Source organism: Lepisosteus platostomus, chromosome 2 (genome assembly GCF_059453375.1).
Source record: "Lepisosteus platostomus isolate fLepPlt1 chromosome 2, fLepPlt1.hap1, whole genome shotgun sequence".
Lineage (NCBI taxonomy): Eukaryota > Metazoa > Chordata > Actinopteri > Semionotiformes > Lepisosteidae > Lepisosteus > Lepisosteus platostomus.
This window is the reverse complement of record NC_142612.1, coordinates 72,230,739-72,249,732: the sequence shown is the minus strand read 5'-3', so window position 1 is coordinate 72,249,732 and position 18,994 is coordinate 72,230,739. Positions and strand designations below refer to the sequence as shown.

Below are 18,994 nucleotides of genomic sequence, written 5' to 3'. Positions count from 1 at the left end.
CAGGCTAAAAACGTTTTACAACACACGATACTTAAAATTCTATTAAAACAGCAATTAAGCTTTACTTTCCGTATTTACATCCTCCACTTTGCAGAAGACTGGAAGTGAGCTCTGGGTCTGTAGCTACGCATGCAGCAGAGGATACCGAATAATAAACACATCTGAGTTCCTTTGATGTCAAGGAAAATAAATTTGTTCAAAAACACCTTTTGTGCATATGAAAATGAAACACTCGGAAACAATGGCAGTAGTTTCCATAGTCATAGTTAAACTCACTCAGATGGGTATTTTATTTTGGATATGTACTGTATCCAGATTAATTTATAAGCCTGTTTTTAATATTATTATTATTAATTGCTTACACTTAAATAGCCCTTTTCTGGACACTCCACTCAAAGCGCTTTACAGGTAATGGGGACTCCCCTCCACCACCACCAATGTGCAGCCCCACCTGGATGATGCGACGGCAGCCATAGTGCGCCAGAACGCTCACCACACCGGGGTAACACCCCTACTCTTTTTGAGAAACGCCCTGGGATTTTTAATGACCACAGAGAGTCAAGACCTCCGTTTTACGTCTCATCCGAAGGACGGCGCCTTTTTACACCATAGTGTCCCCATCACTATACTGGTGCATTAGGACCCACATGGACCGCAGGGTGAGCGCCCCCTACTGGCAGCAGCAACCTTAGTTTTTTCCCCAGGAGGTCTCCAATCCAGGTACTGACCATGCTCACACCTACTGAGCTTCAGTGGGCTGCCAGTTGTATGAGTTACAGGGTGATATGGCTGCTGGTAAAAAGCCATCTTTCTCGCTTTTTCTTTCGAATCAGCTCTATAATATTTTTTACCCTAAATAATGTGACTTGTTGCCCCTTGTACCCTCATCCTGCTTTGTTGCATTGGGGAAATGTGTGCTGCTTCTTGCCCTGCAGAGCTGGAGTCGCCGGCGCGAGCAGGGTGCTCACCTGGTCCAGCCGTAGGGCCCCGCCCTCAAAGCGCTGCCGGCGGAGCTGTCTGGCGATGCCGTGCAGGCGGAGTACAGCCCGGTGGACCTCGGAGAGGGCGTGCTCTGGGGAGCACGGGGGCAGCTCTTCAGCTGGGAAGACCTTCTCCGGGTTGTCGATCATGCTCTGGGCATGGTCGTAGCTGAGCTTCACGCAGGAGCGGATGACCGTACGCCCACACCACTCGCTCAGGATCTGACGGAGGAAGAGGGGAATGCAAACATTAAAAGACAGACCACAACAAAACATGGCCTGTTTCACGCAATCAGCCAGGGAATCGCAGTGGCACTGTGGCTGAGACTGCCTAAGTGACTGGGATTTCCCGCTGATCATGACAGCCCACAGCTGCAGTTTCCTTTAATAATTACATAATGCGTTTCTCAACATGGTGTACTGGTGCCAGGTGTCCATGCCACCCATTTCCAGCTGGTATTTAAGCTGGTATTAATTTACCAGAATTTACCAACTGCACACTTGATACGCATATTGTACACTTATTGTACGCATATATTGAATATGGTCTCAATTCATATTCCCCTAATAAAGATGTATACATACAGGCAGTCTGGTATTTACACACACAATTAATGCGGGAAATTTGATTTAACACATCTAAGAAATAAATGTATCTTGGTTAAAAAGAGAAGTAATTCTTCCTAAATTAACTCGCTTTGGTACGGCCAGCTACAGGCCACAACTTGTCCAGGAAGAGCTCTGTGTTCCCAGCTGCCTTCAGAGGAACAGAATTGCCTGGGTGACCTTGGGCTCTCTGTTTTTTCAGCCACCTATTAACCCTCATCAACTTACCATTAAGGTAACTAAGCAGAGCAGTGGCACTGTGACTAAGGATCTGCACCTGTGGCTGGAAGGTTGCAGGTTGCAGGCAGTGAAAAGACATTTCATTGCCTGCAACTACTGCTGCACACTGTATTGTTATGCATTTGATAAATAAACTTTGATTTGAGGTTCAAATTCCATGGCCAGCAGAGAAATCCTACTCCGTTGAGCCCCTGAGCAAGGTCCTTAACCCCAACGGGTTGCCGTTTAAATGGCCGACCCTGCGCTCTGACCCCAAGTTTCTCTCTCCCTGTATGTGTGTCTCATGGAGAGCTAGCTGGGGTATGCGAAAAATACAAATACCTAATACAAGAAACTGTATATGGCCAATAAAGTGATCTCTTATGTTATTGGATGGATATAATTAATGCAAAAGAGGACATTAAAATACAAACAGTTTCAATGTACTTCTAATATGTCAAATCCTATTTTTTTATCATCAAGCTCAACACGACTTCACGGCAAACCAAGTCAAAAAGAGACAATATCATCTAGTGCACTGCTCTGCTTTTAAAAAGGTTAAAAAAGGTTTAAGTGCAATACAAAACCAATGGAGCCATAAGCTAGAAAGACTTTCCCAGGGATTTTAGGAACAGGATGTTAATGGCAGTGTTAGTCTATTATTCCTTAATATTTAAAAACAAGATCAAGGAAATGATTTATAGACATGAAAAGTTCAGAGACAAAGCATATACTATTACTGTTCTTGTGTTTGCGCATCTGGCTTACAGGGGTGGTGTGTAATGTATCCTTTTATGCACACCTACAGTTTTGCATATATTGGCAGCAACATCTAACACGTCATCGGTTAATTTATTCCACATTAATGCAACCTGATGGGTGAAAGCTCATTGATCATGGGAAACTCTAGTACTTTCTCTTCTACATTTAAGCAGTATTAGCAGGTTTTGAAAGCAAACACTACCTTTAATATTAAAGCATTTATATAGGACAAATTAAAAAGTATATGAAAGCCTAAAGAGATAATAAAATAAATCCATGAAACAATACAACCAAGCTATCGGAGTGGACTGTAATAGCACTTTTTATTTAAACATTTCAGTTTAGTTGGGATTGAAAGCATTATTTAATGAAGACTAATAAAGGACTGGATCACAATTAGCTCTGCCAAATCAAATTCCTACTGAATATATCATTCAAACAATCAAAGTGCTAGATATTATTTCAATCAAACAGCCAAGGACTTAATAATAAGTACATTTCAACTGAGTACTTTAAGAGAGATGACGACACAAACTTAATTGTGAAGTTTGTTCATTGTCAGTTTGTAAAAAGTACTAAAAAAAATCAAAGTTCAAGCTTGATAAAATGTAAAGACTTGGAAGGTATGGAAAACAAAAGCTGTCCACAGTTACTTCTTGATTATTGATCACTGCTTTTTCCCCCGCCATGCTAAAATACAGCTTTCCTATGCTCTACATTGGTTCCCAGCTCTGGTCCTGGAGGAACATTGCCAGTTGTTTTTTATTCCAGCTAAGCTCTGAATCGCCAATTGATAACTTAATTGATCTTCTTGTTGTTTTGACTTTTACATGTTTCTTTAGTCAGCCCCAAGTGTTGAAAATATGCTTCAAGGGTACTGTTTCCAGCGAGTTCAGCATATTAAAATCAATGCGGCCTCACCCTAGACAGTCCTGAAACAGACATCGCCTTCTACAAAGGTCCAATTGGTTACAGTCAACACACCTGAATGGGGGCAGTTCTGAAACTCAGAGGTTGGTACGGGGTTGAGACCAAACACAAATCCAATTTGACCTTTGAGGAGCTAAAAACAAATTCATATCTATGCCCCATAAAGGAAAGTGAAACCTATTATCCCCTGATTAAGAACTTGACAGGAGCACAGACCAGAAGAGATAATGTTCCTCCAAGACCAGGGCTGGTAACAACTAGGCTTTAGGACAAAGGAACTGTATCTGTCAGCATCCAGCTCGGATTTAAGAGAGCTAAGGTCTTCTGCCACAGATTAGGAATGATCTGCAAGATTCTTGCATTATTGCAAATACCCAGTTTTCATATATACCAGGGGTAGTTCGATTAGTCAGTTCTTTAAAAGCAAAGTCTAAATAAATTATCTAAAAACGGTTGTAGAGCTAAGAGCTGAAACGGTAAGGATGACAGCCAAAGAAGAGCCACACTTGTGTATCCTTTCTGCAGGGATGTGACACAAAGACTGTCTGGTGACCACAGCCAGCCTTGACAGTCAGATTACTGTTAATTTGATGGATAGACCTGTGTGGTCACAGAATTAAAAAAAAACTGAAGACCCACTAACACAGAATGTTAAAATGAAGGTCAAGATCCGTCTGCCAACTAACCATCATTACGTCTGACATCGGGCAGTAGGTAAAACAAAGCAGGTAAGGCAAGTAGGACACACAGAGAGGACGAAACATGGAGTCAAACCTTTCACCTGCAAGAAATGACCTGGCTCACATTTTTATACTGTGGTAATGGCTTATGCAATTATTCTAAAACACTAAATCACGAAAAGGGAGTTTTAATACTTGTGCACCCAATCTATTTTGCAATACGTGATACACACCCCTGTATCATTCTGTGATGAATATGCCACACTAAAGCAGATGCAATTAAAAGGGATTGTATTTTAAGCTGCTTGTAAACCAATGAGTTTTCATGAATCAAAATGCAGCGCCTTCCTACGGTGTCCCATTTAGTGAAATCACAAATACAGCAGACAACTTTATTAATACTTTATTCAAAACCTGAATACTAAGACAGAAGACTTCTTAGGTTACAAATAGGTTGCAGTAAATGTCAGCAAAAACTAAGGAGAAAATTTAAAATACAATTAATTGTATGAGTGTTCAGATTTAAGCTCAATATTTGGTGTAAGCACCTTTGGCACTAATTACAGCCTCAAGTCTCTACCAACTTTGTATACTGGCTTGGTTTGATTTTTGCTCATTCTTTTTGGGAGATTTCTTCTGGCTCTCTGAAGTTGCTTGGGGAAGTTGTTGGGGATCACTGATTCTTAACAGGATTCATGACAGGACTTTGACTGGGCCACTCAAGGATATTCAGTTTCTTATTCTTAATCCACTCTAGTAAAGCTTTGTCCTGCAGAAAGATGACTTTTCACCCTAGTTTTAAGTCTTTAGCAGACTAAAACAGGCTTTCCTTTGCGCCATTCACTCCCTGCTGAGAAAAATCATCTCCATAACATGATGCTTCCACTACCATGCTTTACTGTACTGATGGTGATGACGGGGAGATTTGCCATGTTCTTAGACCAAACAGTTCCAGTTAAATCTCATCTGACCATAACACCTTTTGCAGGATCAGTCAGGCGCTTTGATGCAAACCCCATATTGGCCAGCTTTGTGGAGTGACCAGGATATTTTATGACGGTCACATTTTCTCCCATTCTCTCAGACATTGAATGCTATCGCTCTTTCAAAGTTGTCATTGACCTCACAGATTCACAGTTTTCTCCTTGCCTGGTTGCTCAGTTAGGAGAGACATCCCAGTCTCGGCAGTGTCTGGGTGGTACAATGCACCTTAATTTCTAAAATGAGTAGAATGTGACAATATTCAGAGACTTTGAGATTTTTTGTATTCTTCTCTTGATTTGTACTTTTTAATTACTTAATCCCTGACTTATGAAAGATTCTTAGTCTTCATTATTCAGTCTGTGGTTGCAATTCACTAAGGAACATGAATGTTGTACATTTTTTATTCTGAAATCATGGGAACATGTTACACAATTACTGCACGTTGTTAAGGCAACTTTATGCACTCAAAGGAATTTAGGTTTGACAAAGCAAAGGGTTTGAAAACTTCACCATGACTTTCCAGTCCATTTTTCATATAACCTATTTGCATCTGTTTTTTGCTTTGAATGTGTAATAAGCACATATAAATCACTATTTCAAAGTGTCATGTTTGCAAACAAAACAACAAAATGTGAAAACAGTGCATGGGTCTTTTGAAAGGCACTGTAATGAAATCAGAATACAATTTTCAAGCGAAAGCAATGCAAATACAATACAGGGCAATAATATTCAAAAATAAGGAGGAAGAGCTGTTAAGGGGTTAGGCTTTTTTAGCAAAAAAATAACAGTGCTGATCACAGTGAATAAGAGGGAGATAACGAGCAAAGCGGCACCACAGAAAAAAATGGGGTAATTTTGCAGCATCTCTGATTGTCTACATGTGACCTTGAGAGACAATCTAGGTTTTCCAGGACTGTCATTGTAATGGCTGAAAACAAACAAAGACTGGTGGTGACGCACATTGGCTCATGAGAAGGTCTAGAAAAAGTCATGACCTGCAGCCTAAACCAATTCCCACAAAAACAACACAGAACCTGTCCAAAGAGTGATAAGCTCGGGTACTATAAGGAAAGACTTATCAATGTAAGAATGGCATGTTAAAACTAAAGATTGAGTATAAAATTCCCCCTTACTTGAGGTTTAAAATGATATTTGCTTCAGACAATTATCCTGTAGAGGCTTCTGATGTAGTTATTCACTGTGAGGTTTGTTAAACAGTTTAAATGAAATTGATACAATAACTTAAAAGGGACACATCAGAAAACCCAATATGAAGATGTAGAAGATTTCTTCTTTACTTCATCTGAGTAATTTGTTCTTATATTTTGTATAGTACTCATAACAATTTCCCATCCTACAGCAGACCACAATCTACTGACTTTCGGACATCTACTTATAAAGTTCTCACAGCTACTACAGATAAAGATTTGGATGAAGATCAAACGTGGGGTCTCTTCTAATAAAGGGTACAAGACATTTGGGTTTCAGCCTCCTCACATACCCCATGAAAAATATGGGAAAGATGGTTTTAACTCGATATGCACAACTGCAAAGGAGAATTAAATTAAATTCAAAATACTTTATTCATCCCCAAGGGGCAATTCAAGCAGCAAGCTGTGCAACATACAGAACTTTCCAAATAAAACATTACTAAGAAAAAATACATTATGAAAGCAGCAGTGTGCAATATTTAAGAAGGTACTCAAGTACATGTACATTTGTAGAGGGGATACAAATCATAATTGATAAAAGCTCTTTACATTCAGTGTTTGCAAGCCTGAAGGCTGCTGGAACACAGCTAAATTAGCCAAGAACTTCACTATTTAAACTAGTGAAATATGATGTCAAGCAATCACATTGTATAAAATATATAAATACTGAATGCAATCTAAATCTTAATCAAAGTGTAATCAAAGAAAAAGGTCTACATATAACTCACTTTGTCTCAGTAAACATATTCCACAAGCATTTTTGCCATTCTCACCTGTATAACTTGAAGCTTTCAAGTGCAGATGCTATTTGAAATTTAAGGGGGTGTTTTTAGTCATGCACTCCTAGTCATACTATATTAGATTTTTACAATGCAGTGGCTGGAATACAAAGATTAAACACTGACGATTTTCACAATTCAGTATTGCTTCACTTTATTATTTCCTTGTAATCTGAATCTTGCACACACCTTTTGTACACATTTCATTAGCCTTGTACTATTTGATCTTACAGAAGATGCCAGTAAAAATGAAATGCGACCCTGTTTCCTTCTCTTGGTGAAAAAAACCTTTCCTTCCTTTCCCACAATCTCAATCTGTGACAGGCTTTCCTGGACAGAGCATCTACACTGAATTTGTAAAACAGTGCTGGTGTCACTCAGCACCAGGGCCACGGTGAAGTCTGATCACACATTTCCTTGATGGAAATGGTGTCTTAACCATCAAGGCGAACGAAGTGCACTGAAATCACCCGGTTTTATTACAGTGCTGTTTCTGCCTGCGAGGTTTAAAATACATGCGGCTTATATTTTCTTTTGAATCCCACAGTAATCCCGCAGCTAAAAAACGATGAAAAAATAAGAAACAAAACCAATAAAACAGTATGGCACACAGAACATTTTCTGATTTTCGCCAAGCCACAGAACATCTGAATAATTGTTTATGTGGCTTTCTGTCAGTTAGGCTAAAGACTAAATTAACAAAAAGTAGAAAGTGTCTTTTTTTTTTTACTTTAAACTGATCAATTCAGTCTACATATCTCCAAAATATCATTTTTGCTTATAGATATAGTCCACATGCTTGCCAAGCAGAAGAAGTGAAATCAGTATATGATCGTGCATACTGTACCTTCCCATGAGGAGTGAGTGTCCAGATGACAGAGAAAGTCAGCCTGTCTGTCATGGGATTGAGACTGCAAAGCTCCTCACACAACAGGCGAGGCAGCATAGGGACTACCTGCAGAATGCAAACAACAAACCCAGAAAACAAAATCAGCAATATTACTGCAATGCAGAGATTGGGACAAGAAATTGCACTGGAGTGTAATGAAAAAAAGCTAGGGACCACTCCCCAATTCTAGTATCTTGTTTAACATTTGAATTCAGTTAAGATCATACTAAAGCTAAAGCTATGACAGAAGTCATTTAAAAGACCTGGCTCTTCCCCTTGTTGCTTGTTTGCTTACAGATCAAAGAATATGATCAATACATTTATTGAAAAACCCCATTGGATGCAAAAATACCATTAAGGCGAACTGAACATTGAACATATAAAATTCAATAAACTGACTCCATAGTAAGGAAAGAACAGTGTGATTTTCATGGATATGGCAATGACAAAATAAGAGTCCCAAAAAGAGAAGGTAATAATTGAAGAGCGAAGAACTACGTGAAACTGTTGTGTCTGCTGAAGGAGCAGTGGGTTGCAGTTATGTAACTGGGTGCAAAAAGGTAAAACTTACAGAACACCAGCTGTATGCACAACCCATATGCAAAAAATCTTGCCTTCACCACACAAATCAAAGTCAAACAAAGACATGACTGCGTAAAAGCAGTAAGAAACACACATATAGCTCCATTGACTGAAGATCAATGCAGATGGAAGCACTGAAGAACACTGAAGTAGAACTACTTTCACCATCATGACTTCCCAGTGGCAGTGTAATTATTCCTTTCGCTGAGCTTTTCTTTATTTCAAAAATCCCTATCTGAACCTCTTTCCATTATTCAGCAGATTCACACTTTGGCTTCTGCTAGTGATGAGAACAGAAGATAAAAAGAAAAAGTGTCAAAGGCCAACGATAACCTCCCCTTTTCCAGATGAATTCAATCACCCCGCATTTAGGAAGCACAAAGGGCTGACAGAAAGCCGTTTTTACCATGAAGATACAAACACATGACAATGGGCTGGCAGGCAAGTAGGAGGAGAGGGAGCACTGCACATGCCTGTAACACTGCTTATCGCTTGCTTTATTGCAAATATATTTCAAGGTAATTAGTCACTAGTCTCCTGTACTAAGCTATTATATCTTGCTTAGAAGACAAACTCAAAATCAGTATCTACCATGCCCCTTGTTTTCAGGCCTTAAATGATGATAATTGTGTCAATGCAGATATTCCAAATTGCAGTATAACATATTAAGAATTATTCAATAAATTATCTATTAAGCTACTATACATATTACTTTTTCTTCCCCCATCTAGTTCAGGTAAAGATTTGGTTCATAATACAGGTAAATTAATCTGGATACTTTCACCTTCATTCCTTTACATGAAAGGAACACAAGCATCCTAGCAATCTTAATTTGAGCATCAGAAAGAGGTGATGAGGAACAGAGTGCCTGTTCATTTAGTACTTTCCAGTATTCAGAACATGAGTACTGGTCTCCTTGTTGGTTGTCCATGTAATCCTTTTTAATTTCATTCTATTTATTAAGACCTCAAGTTTTCTTACTGCAGCCTCGTTAATTTCTGTTCTGGAAGGCATTAAAGTGAAAGGACAACAGTTCTTAATTCACAATGAAACCATGATGCATTGTACTTCAAAATCCACTACTACAGAACAGAGAGAAAATACCCCACGGGCAGTCTCACTTCTTGGTTTTCCCTGTAGAACACATTTTAGAAACACCTCAGATCTGATTAAACATCAGACTTTGTACTCTGGATGAGATAATGTGAAAATGTGTTCTATTATGCTGTCTATGAGGATGAGTTCATAAGGTCTGGCAACATGATTTCAGAGTTTCCCGTAAGTCTCCCTTATATTTCTTTACAAAAAAATAAAACTATAAGAAATAAGGTCTGAAAAAATTGCAATAATGGAAGCTATGATATCGCAGGTACAAATAAAAAGCCCTGGAATGAATTTATCATCAGTGGTATTGACAGCTTGCTAGTAAAGAAGGTAAAACGTTCATCAGACACTCTACAGATGGTCTGCAGCACCAGGCTCGGCGATGTGAGTTTACAAAACAAACTGAACCATCTTGTCACGAAGGACCGCGTTCTGTAGTTTGCCTGTCTTGGAGAAGATGAACAGAAAGGCAGACTGTCAGCTGCTGTCACAAACACTTAACAGGCTTGTTAGTTGTAACAGCTCTTTTCAGTCACCCTCAACGGCTCCCATTAAAATCCAGTCACGGATCCAAACGTCTCAATAACTCCATGGGGATGACAGAGTCACGAAGCACTATAATTTACTGTCCTGCTTCAGCGCTGCAATTAAAAAGCAGCATCCATCCCACGTCACCTGTCAAATCCTCAGTTTTATCCATCCGTTAGTGGAGGAAATATTTAATGCTTTTTTTGTCAATGGCTTATCAAATAATTAGCAGCCAGATTTTCAATGCATCTGCGATAGCTACCGGGTTCACTCAATCATCAAATTCACATTCAACATGCTTTTTAAAAACTGTGCTTGCAGGAGATAATGCAAAATGTGAATACTCAACTTAGGTCTTCAATTTCACCGAGGCAAAAAAGAAAAACAATTAGAGTACATAGCTTATAAACACAAAAAAGAAAACAAATCAGTATAGTGGAATTGTAAGTGAAAAGGAAAGCACTGCAAGTTTTGAATGTAATAAGGATGACTTTGATTTCTAGTTATTTTCTAAACTCAAAAATGTTGGCAGCACAACATTCTACTAATAATAAAAATGCAAAAGAAACAGATTTAAAAAAATAAAATGTCAAAAAGGTTAAGTATTGAACAGATCAAACAGACACCTTTTGCACAAGGTAGACGCTGGTCGCTCTTCTGCTAGCAACCAAATCCATTGCATTCCCTTCTTCCACAAAATAACTGACATCAGCGATATGAACTCCAACTTCAAAGTTTCCTGAGTGAGAAAGGAAAGGGGAGGAAATTAAACAAGACCCTTGTATCATATTGCATGGGAATACCAGCGTTTTCCAGGCCATGCCTTATATTCTTGTTATCTTTTATACTGAATGTGATCACTGTACAGAAAAAAAAAACCGTATCTGCTTTTGGTATGAATTCAATGACTTTGTTCAAGATATTTAATTTCTCCCATACGTATTTTTGAAATAAAGCTTTTCATGCCAGATGTATTCAAAAGGAGATGTGCACTGAGAATCCCATTTTTGTTGAAACATTACTTTCTCTCATGTTTATACATTCCTACTCAGATACACCGCTCAGCACTTCCTGCAGATCTTTTTTTATTTTTACTTTGTGTTGTATGAAGTGCCCTTTCATTAATGTATAGCTTTACCTGTGGTAAATTGCATAGAAAAATGAAACATCACTAGAACGGCAACAAAACAAAAATGGAAAGCAAGTTGGGGTATGCGAAAAGACAAATTCCTAATACAAGAAATTGTATATGGCCAATAAAGTGATCTTATCTTATAAAAAATAAAAAGTATCATATCAGTACTAATTCTGCAACACCTGAAGCAATCCCCAAAAATGAATGCTGCCTTCTTTTCCCATTTCTGCCAAAGATAGAAATACATTTGAAATATTCAGGGAAAAGGAAATTAATTAAAACAGCTTATTGGTTTCCCCCCATTTTTCCAAAAGCCAGGTACTTCTTGTTTGTTTGCTACAACTCAAGAGAATGTTTCTCAGAAAACAACTGCTAAATCTGACTGTCTCTTTATTTTTCAAATCTCTCACCATTTGTTTTGACACATTAACTTCCAATCCTTGTGTGATCTACACAAACCTGGAACAACCTGGATACATTTCATCTGAATGTACATTTTTATCTGGATTTACAGTACACAATGAATATTTTGTGACCGTGAAGGAATTATTTACTAAAAGACCAAAAAGGGAGGGAAATTCTTAGGACTGCCTATTATGGAGCATTTATTCTTTCAGTATCCCTATTTAAAAACATTATAGGTTTTGAAACAAAATTGAGTTTTCTGAACACTAAGCAAGATTTACTACTAGGGTTTTGGCTTGAAACTTAAGTTAAATTCTCTCTCTGTTTTAGAATAAAGTACAAAAAAACAGCGCTCTTTACATAAAAACTAACAACTATACACATTTGTGGAAAGGAAAAGAGGAAAACAGAAAAATGCCAAGTGTATGAATAATTAACGTTTTTTAAATGGTTGGTACCATTTTTCAATAAACCATCTTCTGATCAATTAATACAAACCAATTTTTACCACCAGTGGTTTTAATAAAATGGGCAATTGGGTTAAATTTTGGATGATATTTCATGATTGGCTATATACAGTATACCCAGTATGCACAAATTGTAGGAACAACCTACAATAAAACTTATGTTCAACATGATCATTTGTGGAAGTGATTCTCCAGCTTCTCATTGCGTGTGAAATTCACCACTCGTGTGTTTATCAAGTTTAAGTTACACGATTGAAAACTAAAACCAAGTTGTTTTTCTTCTTAAACTACCCTCATTATTATGCATTTAGTTCTCAAGCTGTCTGGCCTTAAGCTAAACAAACATAAGGATTTTCACCACCGAAAGAAAAGAGTGAGACTTCATCAGGAATCAGGAATTTGCACATTATGTTTCCACACACACACTCACATGTTGTTGTACACGACTTGCACAGTTGTGATTTAGATATTTAATCACAGCTGCATGATTATTTCGCGATGTCTCATTAAGGTCGTAAGAAAAGACTGAACCAGTGGGAAAAACTGATACACTGTGCAGACCCCTCAAGTGCTTGGCTATTGACTTTCCACTGGACCACCTAAAAGTTGCTCAATAAAAGCAGCATGTACAAAGCAAGCTTTGACATTAACATGCCTTGTGGAAGAGCAACACACTATGTCCATGAATTCATCTACTTTGCCTTCCAACTCTCCTGAAATATTAGCACTATTAACGCTTTGAAAGCATGCCCTGTTAATAGTAAACACAAAAGACAACAACCCACAGTATTTCGGTAACAATAAATTCTACAAACCTGGGGATGGTCAGAAGCTTGTATGTTTTTGCACAAAAAGTGTATAGGGGCCATAACTCTTCTGGTCCTTGTATATGGCTGATAAGGCTCAATGTCAAGATAGGTGAGGGTCCACTTGAACAGCCGAGTAAGAACCGAATGATATCAGCTGGAACAGCACACACAAAGCTTGTTTCTTGCTGTCCAGATTCCCAATATTTCTTGACTGCTGGCAGCACATGAAATTTCTACCCCAAAATTACAATCACCAACATTTTTTTCTTGAGCTATTTTAAACATAAAATATATTTACATCACGACCCCCATTCTATTGTATTTCAATATTATCAATATTGAGTCCCCAGTTTGTGATGCAGGGCAGGACAATTCAAACAAGTACTGTATTACATGCAAGCTAGATATAGTCAATGCAATCCTAAAGGCACTTTCCTTAAAAAAGCCTCTGTTTACACTGTGAGGATGGTTAATCTAGTGGGGGCTCTGTGTTCTTAGAAAGAAAGGTCCAAAACTAACATCTTGAAACGAACAGCACAGATTACTACAAAAATAGAGCACTGCTTTAAAATAAACCCAGCTGATTTCACATTCACAGAAATATTAGTTCATCTGTAACTTTTTTTTCTGAATGAAAAATAAAATGTAAACACTGGGCTTGGTCTGTGTTTTTTCTTTCATGAATGACTAGTGTAATATTTCCTTCCTTTGGAAGTTCAAAGCCTGAATTCCATATGCTGTACATATGATACTGAATACACCTAGGAAAGGCTTTAAATACATTTGATGAGCATGACTTAGGTAGAGCAACAGCTAAACATGGAAATCATTATGTGCTGTGCAGTGCACCACTATGCATGAACATTCTCCTTTCCAATGTTTTCTTGGGCGGAAGTTTTGCTGTGGTTATTGTGAAAGAAAGAAAGAACTCCCTTTCAAATAAAATAAACCTCCAGAGCTCATTCTGTTTAGTATTTTCACAGAATCTCAAAACCATCCCAAAGTAACAGCAAATGAAATCCTTAATCCCACTAAATTGAGCAAATCTGCAGGTACTGTACATACCAGTGCATTCATAAGGCTTAAAGGTTTGAAGACATTCCTTAGGGCATTAATTTGTAATTATAGCTTTCATTTTTTTCCAAATCTCAGCCGGCATGTCAGGCTTAAAAACTAAGTTCAACCAGTACAAATTTCCTTCTACAATAATATAGGACTGTCTATTAAAATGGTCTGAATTACACTATTGTTATTTAAGATATAGTTAATTTAGAACTATTTTTGCTATCTTAGCCAAAGAAAGCTACAAACTTGAGAATGACAGTATCATTTAACTAGTCAGATTTCTTAATGAGACACTTTTGTTAGCATGTGCCAAGATGCAAACAGTAGGATACATCTGTAAATCAATGGGAATATGCTGGATACAACAAAATGGTGAGACAAAGATGTCTTGATGACTGAAATGTGACAAATACAATAACCACACTATTGTTTGAATGCCATTCTGAAGTGCATCTCTCCAAAAGTAATCAGAGATGTTCTATCCACACAACAATCAAGTTGGACAAATCACAGTAGCAATGAATCAGAATTAATGTTTTGTTTTATTTCAACTTGTATCATCAAAAGAAGTGCTTCTGAAGGAATTAACTCTTGGACTGCCACAAACACTTGTTACATACGTCACCTATCGATAATAAACAGTATGTATGCCAAAAAAAAAGCATTGTCTTCCATCTTATGTGCTTAGTGGTGATTTACTGTAGCTCCCAGTACCTTGCATTTGAAGTCTCAAGATTAGGATGAAAAGCTCTATTCAACATGGTTTGCTGTATTTTGACAAAATGCAAGGGCTTTAATGGGACTTTAAAATCTCCAGGAAGGATCCTTTCTTCATCCGATATCTTGGATGCTGTGTTTCATGCATATATTAGTTTATAGAATAACTGAACACAAAAGAAAACTGACAATCCCTCAGCACATGCACACAAATTACACAAATGTAGGCATCCTCTTACTGAGCTCATTATGATAAGGCCATTGCAAAAAATTGTGCTATTAAGGAAATCCTGAATTTTCCCATTTTTTAAGGTTCACAAGATCTACTCTCTTAATTCTAATATGCACAGGGTTCTCCCTGTTCCTGTCCCCAAGAATTGTTATTTAATTTTCTATTTCAATGTTATGAATCTTTTATGCCATTTGTCATGTGAGGGAAAACACACAAGTAAGCATTTCATTGTACTCAGGTACATATCACCTTAAACTTGAACTTGATTCCAGCATGAAGCACTGCATTTGGGTGTACATGCACTACTATGGGCACAAATGAGACTATCAAACATTATCAAACAGAAAAATAAAAAAGCTGATACATGCTTGTATATTGACTCACTTGAAGGTCGCCGAAAGAGACTGAGATGATGTAATTCCTCCAACAGCAGTGCCTGAGATGTACAAGTGCACTCGGCACTCTGTGAGGACTCCACACTTTCATATGGTCATTTTCACTCAATTAACACTAATGGTAGAAAGGCTAGCATAAAAGCTATGAATGATAGCTTCACTGACTGGAGCACTGTCCAGGCACTTCAAAAAAAAAAACACCCTGGTGTTCGAGATCCTTTCCAACATGAAATTGCTAAACCTGTCAAACAGAGATGTCTCTTCAGGTGAAACTACCAACTTTACAAATGTTGACTCTGTTATGGTTACAGCTTGGCTTAAACGAATGACTTAATGTTAAAACAATTAGCAAGGAACTTATACGGAACTCACTTTCTCTCAAAAGGACTCAATTTTCCACATTCCCTTGAAAGCTATAACGTATATCAGCTTTTTCCTGTTACATCTTTCACGATGCATTAAACCATCATGCAAGTCCTGTATGATTTTGTTACTGTTTCACCTTACATTGTGCTTAATCACAACTAATCACACAAAAAAAAACTTCTGAAAGAGTCCTCAAAGCTCATTTCGAGGACATGTGGTGGGAAAGTAAATCAGTGTTATAAACCACATTGAAGTTCAATTTTCCGCACTGAGCCTTCTCAGAGTTCTATATATTTAAATAAAAACACATAAAGACAATCATTAGCAATAAGCTGATATATTAAACTTAACAACTCAGATGTTTATGTACAGTATAACTTAAAAGATGTAACTGTATGTAAAATAAGCATTTTATCATTTCTACTGCATATGACTTACAATATGACAATTTTATGGGCTGCCTTTAGCTTTGCAGAACACTATTCCAGCAGCAAAACCACCTCATTGCATACTTACCACCAGACCAGATCAGGGTTCTCAAATGTTTAGGATCCTAAAACTTTAACAGCTTTTAATAAAAATGGTACAACTGACACGCTCATCAAAAAAATCTCAATTAAGGTTCCTGCTTTGCCAACTTTTCTGGATCCTGCAGTGGTGACTGCCACTGGGCTACATGTTAAAACCCTTTGTACAAATCATGCACTTCACACACCCCCCATGGCAGTGGACATTACATCACTCTGACCTGGGGGGCGCTGACTCACACTGACATCATGGCTTTTGTGTCTGGCTGATCGCAATCATCTCTCTGTGTTCCACCTGATTGTATTCTTCTTCAATTGAGCCCATCTGATTGTAATCATCTGTATCAGTACCAGCTGATTCTGCTGTTCACCAGCCGTGCCCACCTGACTGTAATCAACTGATCAGTTCCATCTGATCATATGTATCTCTATTTGTTCTCCTTGATGGTAATCACCTGGTTTTATGTGGGTATTCAATTTCTTTGTTTTGCATTATGTCTGTAAAACAATAGACACTATAAACAACACAATATTTTGCTCTTAGCTTATCAGACATTTTGAGCTTGAGAATGCACTGCAATTTAGGTGAAGTTCTACATATGAATTAATGCAGTACTCAAAAATAAAATGACATGAATAATGATTAAGTAGCAATGAAAAATTGGTACTGGAGGTACACTGTAATTTCTAGTCATGAGGCCTTTGTTCCACAGAATATCTTTTAGCAAAAAAAGATGGACTAACTCACAACAAGAGAGACATATAATTCAGAGGTCTTTCACTCCTAGCTCCTTGTTTGTCTGGGTTTGCAAACCTTGTCATATTCCTATGAAGAACTTCCAGATTTATGGAGATGCTTAAAATATAAGTTATTGTCTTGTTTTGGAACTATAGATCCAGAATACATAACCCCTCAGGTCATTTCAAAATAATCCAGAAGGCATCACATTTGTCTGGCAATCTCAACAATTGTATTTTTTGCAGAAGGTGGCCTGCTATTTACACTGCTGAAAAAGACTGGTCAGAGCAGCAGGGATCAAAGATCTCTCAATGTCAACAGTTCACTATTTTACCTTAGCCAGACAGGATTTCATTGCCCTTTCTGTCCGAGTCTTTTCGCAAAGATTCAAAACCCCCCAGTAACAGAAAGCATTCAGAAATCAAATTTAAACTAGGTCCATACTTTCCCCCTGCTCTGTGATCAGCTAATTTATTTCTAAATATTTCCATTCAATTACAGATATAGAATTCCAAACGTAGTGAGGAAAACATCTCCCATACTTCTGGATAATGATAAACACATCTGCAAAGAAAAATCCATACTAATCCCCAACTCACCCCTCTTCATCGCTTCTCCCTTTCCAGTTCTTAAGTCTCCTACACTTTGGCTCATACTAATGCCCCCCCCCCCCCACACACACACACACACACATCTGATGAAGACTCCCAAAGCAAAACCTGTTTTTTCCTTGTGTTTGTATTTTCGCAGTGGAATTCCACACTACTGCTACTGAAATGCAGAAGAAGAGCATGGGGCAGACACAGAACTGATTCAGTAAAAGATACTGCATCCTTTTCAAATTGTTCCTCCTTCAATTTTCATGTGAATGAATGCAAGATGTTAGATAGGTGCTAGATTTCCTTGTGATCCACTTCTGCTCTGAACCTTGAGCTGCTGGTAAGATGCTACACCCTTTGATTCCAGAGATGGAGCTTTAGATACAGTGGCAAAGAACAAAGTCATTACTTACAACAACTTTATTAAAATAAGTAATCACGTGAAAATCTCGACTAATCTCAATTACAGAGCATTGTTAGGCTAAAAAGTTATATTTTATATTTATTTTATTCATTTCTGGCAGTTAGTGAGTGCTAAAGGATCTCCAGTTTATGTTAATTTCTCTCAAACTGTCAGTAAGTTGAATTGGAATTGAGCTTTCCACTTAAAAAAAAACTTGAATGAGATTATTCATGAATGAGTTTTAGATTATATGCTGTATAAAAGTCCAAAGTGGTTTTGGCCATCATTTTACATTAAAGATTTCATAAGATGTAAATGTTCTACATGGCAAAGGTTTTCCAAAAAGACATTTAATACATTATAGTCAGAAAAAAAACAATTGTCTTTTCCTTACCACTGAAAAGGCATTTGGCGGTGTTGATGAAGCTATAGTTAGACTAATTTCGTCATCTCAGTTTACTCAATCCAAGAAACAGCCATACCTAGAGTGTCCAATCACTAAGGTTTTCTTCAGTTTTAAATTCAAAGGGAAAGAGGGGTTCAGTTAACCTTACATTATCTTTTGTGTTATTATATAGTTTGTCACTTTTATTAATATCAAAACTAAATAAAACCTTCAACTGAAACAGGCTGCTGACTTCATCTTCAAATTCCTAACATTTAGGCATACTTTGAGTTCATCTTCTTGTTTACGTACTAAAGTGAGTAAGTTGTATGTCTACTTCATAGACAAGTAAACAGACTACAGATAAAACCAGAAACACCATGTTTATAAAAAAAAGAATGACAGAATCTATACTCCATCAGGAAAATTTAAAAAACATAAAAATGAAGAGCGAAGGCAAAGATCTTCACACCACGTTTAGTGATCAGAGGGTCAG

General features: G+C 37.6%; 1 protein-coding gene across 3 annotated transcripts in view; it reads right to left on the bottom strand.

The window, feature by feature from the left end:
- The window catches only part of dis3l2 (DIS3 like 3'-5' exoribonuclease 2), a 137,139-nt gene that overhangs the window by 55,494 nt on the left and 62,651 nt on the right, over positions 1–18,994 (bottom strand). For all 3 annotated transcript variants that reach the window (XR_015929549.1, XM_088616872.1, XM_088616883.1), the window contains exons 11-13: positions 10,881–10,993; positions 7,999–8,106; positions 969–1,202 (exon numbers count right to left, since the gene is read on the bottom strand). Coding sequence is in view for 2 of the 3 variants with exons in the window: in XM_088616872.1 (XP_088472998.1) it covers positions 969–1,202; positions 7,999–8,106; positions 10,881–10,993 (455 nt within the window). In the remaining variant the exon portion in view is untranslated. The remainder of the gene's footprint in view (positions 1–968; positions 1,203–7,998; positions 8,107–10,880; positions 10,994–18,994) is intronic.